The following is a 5,208-nucleotide window of genomic DNA, read 5'->3' as shown; positions in this document are numbered from 1 at the left end:
ACACACACAGCACGCTGCCCTGTCCCAGACACACACACACACACACACACACAGAGCACGCTGCCCTGTCCCAGACACACACACACAGAGCACGCTGCCCTGTCCGAGACACACACACACACCACGGACAGGAACACAGACAGACCAATACTGACATACACAGACAGACAGACAGATGCACGCACACACAGTTAAGATTGTAGACTTGCTCGCTGAGCTGTCGCGTCTGATTGCTGACGTTTCGTTCCCCTGCAAGCTTACATCGTCAGTACGCCTCCTGTGAAGTGTTGGTATTCTGTCCCACTTGTTGTTTATATGCCTCGGTTTGCTGGGGTGGAAGGATACACAAACACCAATTAACCACTGAGGGACACGACCAATTCTCATTGGTCTCAATACACACTGTCAAACAAGGACACGAATTCAACTGGGACAACACATTCATAACATCCATAACTGCACAAGCCAAACAGAGAGACATGCCAGGGAATTCGTGGAGATCTGGCATTCCAACTGGGACTCCATCTACAAACACATTCAATTCGACCCTGTGTACAAACTACTGAGAAACAGAACCTGAAGTAATACCAACCACTCAGCAAACTGAGGCATATAAATAACAAGTGGGACAGAATACCGACGCTTCACCACCCCTCCCCCTCATCCCCGGAGCCCAGGCCCTCTCACTCACCAGACTGTACTGCTGGTAACTCTGACACTGGGCCTGACACCACACACACTCTGGGTCCTTGTTACAAGCGGCCTCCAGCCCGTACAGTGAGCAGTAATCCAGGTGCACCTGCATCCAGGAGGGGAGCAACACAAGACAAAGCGAGAGAAAGGGCTAAAGGCCACACCTAATACACACACCGTCAGTCCCGGAACTGACTGTCACTCCCCAGTCTCTCCCACACCCACTCCCCACTGACAGCCCTGTCTCCGACCCCCTGTCCCCTCAGACAGGCCCGTCTCTGACCCCCCGTCCCCTTGGAGCTGGATTTTCCTGTTTTTCCAGACTCCCAATAGATGTGACGACTATCATCCCTGGGATAAACGCACCCTTCCACCACTCCAATCCTTTCTGACAAACAAGGCCCACATTCTGAACACAATCTACTCAGCTCCAGACCTCACCACTGGTTCGATAGCCTGACTGTCAGTCCCCAACTACAGGACGTTGGTGAGGCCTCTTCTGGAGTACTGTGTGAAGTTCTGGTCCTCCAGTTGCAAGAAGGATGTTATTCAAGTGGAGAGGGCTCAGAAGAGACTTACTAGGAATGGAGGGTTTGAGTTACAAGGAGAGGCTGGATAAGGCTGGGACATTTCTCACTGGAGCATAGGAGATTCAGAGGTTTATAAAATCATGAGAGGTATAGGTAAGGTGAATGGCAAGTGCCTAGGATGGGGCATTTCAAGACTAGGGGGCATTCTTGTTCAGGTGAGAGGAGAGAGATTTAATAAAGACATGAGGGGCAATTTCTTTATAGAGAGTGGTTTGTGTGTGGCATGAATTTTGAGAGGAAATGGTAGCTGCGGTTACAGTTACAACAGTTAAAGAGACTTGGATAAGTACATGAATAAGAAATGTTAGGCCAAGTACAGGCAAGTGGGTCTAGTTGAGTTTGGGATTATGGTCAGCATGGACTGGTGGTACCAAAGAATCTGTTTCCATGCTGTATGACTCTATGACATTAATACATCAAATAATTCTGCCTGGCTTTCAAACAGCATATGTTAGCCATCTCTATCTGCCCTTGAATACAGCGTCTTACTCAGCCATTTCAGGGGGATAGTGAAGAGTCAACTCTGTTGCGGAAGGTCTGGAGTTACGTGTAGACCCAGGCCAGTTAAGAGCACTGGTGACCCCAATGGGTTTTTATAACCATGGTTGAGAGTTCTCAGTGGATTTTCTGACATCCTGTATCTAATTCCTGATTTATTCACTGATTTTTAATTCCTTCCACAGGCCCTGATGGCATTTGAACATGTAACCTCACAGCATTAACAAAGGACATCTGGATTACTAGTGCAGTGATGTAAAGCAAACTCTACCACTGTCCCCATCACCATCGCCCACGGAGATTCCATTTGGGTCCCAGCCATTCACACAAATACCCGTTTCGGACTTCCTCATACGTTTGAGCTCCTTGCTCCTTCCTGGCCTCTGACCTTTGCCCTTCAGCCAGGCCCGATTCCACCCATAAGGGTCACGGGGATCCCACAAATCAGCACTTACGTTTTGAACCAAGACCTGCGACACAAAGATGGGGACCTTGTACGCTACGAGGTCACCCATTGGGTGGCCGCTGTAACCGCCGGCAACCAGCAGGATATTCCCATTCATCACTGCAGCCACGTGGGAATACCGTCCACGGAAGGATTTACTCTCCCGCCCTGAAACAAAAAACAAACACAAAAAATTCAACCCCTTGGTACATCTAGTGAGGGGAATGAGTTTTACTCTGTATCTAACCCTGTGCTGTCCCTGTCCCTGGAAGTGTTTGATGGGGGGCAGTGTAATGGGAGCTTTCCTCCGTATCTAACCCTGTGCTGTCCCTGTGCTGGGAGTGTTTGATGGGGAGAGTGTGGATGGAGCTTTACTCTGTATCTAACTCCGTGCTGTCCCTGTGCTGGGAGTGTTTGACGGTGGGGGTCAGTGTAAAGGCAGCTTTACTCTGTACCTAACCCCGTGCTTTCCTGGACCTGGGAGTGTATGATGGGGGACAGTGTAGAGAGGACTTTACAATGTATCTAAACGCAAGCTGCAATAGAGTTTGGTTTAGTGTCCTAGGAATGCTGGGTGACAGTGTTGAGCAGGCTATACACTGCACCTCTCTCCATGCTGTATCTGTTTGATGGCGACAGTGTAGAGCAGGCTTTCCTTTCAGTTTAACAGTGTAGAGGCAGCTTTACTCTGTATCTAACCCAGTACTGTCCCTGTCCAGGGAGTGTTTGAAGAGGACAGTGTAGAGGGATGCTTTACTCTGTATCTAACCCCGTACCTGTCCCTGTTATGGGAATGTTAGGTGGGAACAATGTTGAGGATGCTTTACACTCCAGTGTACTGCACCCCAACTGGATCTTATCGTACAGCACAGCATCACTTGAGGGAGTTGGATAGACTCCTCCTGTTCCTGTTTCAGGTTTTGTGCACCGACTTACCATCTCCCGAGCTGATAGAAAGACTGAGCTCCTCGCTGGAGACCCACTGATGACAGTCCAGGTGGTAGAAGAAAATGTCTCCATCGTAACACTTCTCCTCATGATAGTGGATGTGTACGTTACCACCTAAGGCCAGAGAAGAGATCAGCTGCTTAGAGCCCTCGGTACGTGCAGTGTTCTCCCACTGCCAGAGCTTCTCCTGTCCCCGTGGGTCACAGTTCACCCTGTGGACGCACCAATCCCTCTCTCCCTCCTGCTCTGGGTCTTCCCAGCAGAGACTGACACAGACTGAGACACACAGAGGCATACAAACTCATGACCCTCTGCTACACTCTCTCTGTGGTAATTATATCGTCTCTCAGGTAGGGAGGCCACAACTATACACAATACTCCAGGGGTGGTCTCACCAAGGCCCTGTCTAACTGCAGTAAGACATTCCTACATCTGAACTCCAAGCCTCTTGCAATGAAGGTCAATGCACCCTCTGCCTTCCTTGCTGTAGCTGCCCGTCTACTGTCATTGCCTAATGTACAAGGACACCCAGATCCCTCTGTACATTCACACTCCCCAATATCTCACCATACTGATTGTACTCTATCTGGACTGGGACTGACACACACAGCGCTCACAACATAAACATGCACTCAGATTGTGACACCTCGCACTCTCACGCAAACACATTGCATTCCATTGCACCCACGACCCCATTCCTCCCCATGCACCCACCCACCGCACACTCTCCCCTCACATTCTCCCCCTGCACGCTTCTGCCCCACCCCTCACCGTATACCACCATGTAGTTGCCGACAATGGTGGCAGTGTGAAAGGCGCGCTCCCTGGGGCTGCTGGGGGACGGAGTGGATTTCAGCTCGGTCCAGTATCGCTCGTCCACATGAAAAATATCGGTCGTGTTTGTCCGAAAGCTGAACCTGAGAGAGAGAGAGAGAGGGACGACAGAATCATCACCCTGTGACAATACATCTCACCTCGACCTGTGTCTGCGTGCGGGGGGGAGTGGAGTGTCTCTGCAGGAGTGTACATGGGCAGCATGTCCGAGGGAGCGGGTCTGTGTACGGGGGAAGTGTGTATGAGGGAGTGTGTCGGAGGCAATGTACAGAGGGAGTGCGTCAGCAGGAGAGTGTCTCTCTTACCGTGGAGAAACGCGATGCCCCCCAAAGACGAGTAGTGTACGTGAACCCGGGTGGAAAATCATGGAGTGAGCGGCCACTGCGGGGCTCTTCCCTCCGGTCGGAATGACCTCCTCCCAGATCCGGTTCAGGAGATTAAACCGAAACATCCGAGAACTGAACGTGTCGAGATCCAGTCGACCTGATTGGAGAGGAGCAACAGAAACAGTCAAAACACACACACACACTCCCCCACCCACACCCCAACACACATACACACACACACTCGCGCCCATCCCCACAGACAACAGTTCACACTCACTGCCACACACACACACTGTTGTTCAGACATGCACACAGGTTTTCACACAAATATACACACTCACACAGACACGATTGTTCACACTCACACAGAAGTTCACACTCACCCCCATAAACACACACACACACACACACACATCCCTGTATACATAATCACACAGAAGGTAGTTCGCACTCACCCCTATACACACTCAGACACACCATTGTTCTCTCTCACACACACACACACACATACACACACACACACACACAAGTTCACACTCACCGGGTACAGCCACACACACTCACGGTAGTACACACTTACCACCGTACACGTACAGATACTGATCAACGACTGTAGCTGCATGTGAAGCTAGTCCTGGTGGAGTTAGTGAGGTCGATGCCAACAGCAGCTTCCAGCTCTCAGGGACAGCCTCGTACAGCCAGACATCACTGGCCAGCGAGCCGTTTGCCAACTGACCACCAAAGATCAGCATGCGCCCCCTCCACTCGACAGCAGTGTGAGAGTGCCGGGCAGGCTGCAAGCACACAACACCACAGCTCCTTAGCACAGAGGGCAGGGTACAGCACGGGCATAGGTGAGTGGGTGGCGGGGGGG

At 51.1% G+C, this 5,208-nt stretch overlaps 1 protein-coding gene across 1 annotated transcript; it reads right to left on the bottom strand.

Moving 5' to 3' along the window:
• Window positions 1-265: 265 nt before the first annotated feature.
• On the bottom strand, window positions 266-5,128 carry LOC125482736 (multiple epidermal growth factor-like domains protein 8; the record flags this gene model as incomplete). Its single annotated transcript, XM_048594868.1, has 7 exons — window positions 266-328; window positions 692-799; window positions 2,237-2,394; window positions 3,163-3,288; window positions 3,946-4,091; window positions 4,314-4,491; window positions 4,915-5,128. Coding segments are annotated over 7 exons (993 nt in total), but the record flags the coding sequence as incomplete, so codon positions are not given.
• Between the last annotated feature and the right edge of the window lie 80 nt (window positions 5,129-5,208).

This window comes from Rhincodon typus, unplaced genomic scaffold (genome assembly GCF_021869965.1).
Source record: "Rhincodon typus isolate 14 unplaced genomic scaffold, sRhiTyp1.1 hic_rhity00016167, whole genome shotgun sequence".
Taxonomy (NCBI): domain Eukaryota; kingdom Metazoa; phylum Chordata; class Chondrichthyes; order Orectolobiformes; family Rhincodontidae; genus Rhincodon; species Rhincodon typus.
The sequence above is the reverse complement of the archived record's forward strand: the minus strand, read 5'-3'. Positions and strand labels throughout refer to the sequence as shown.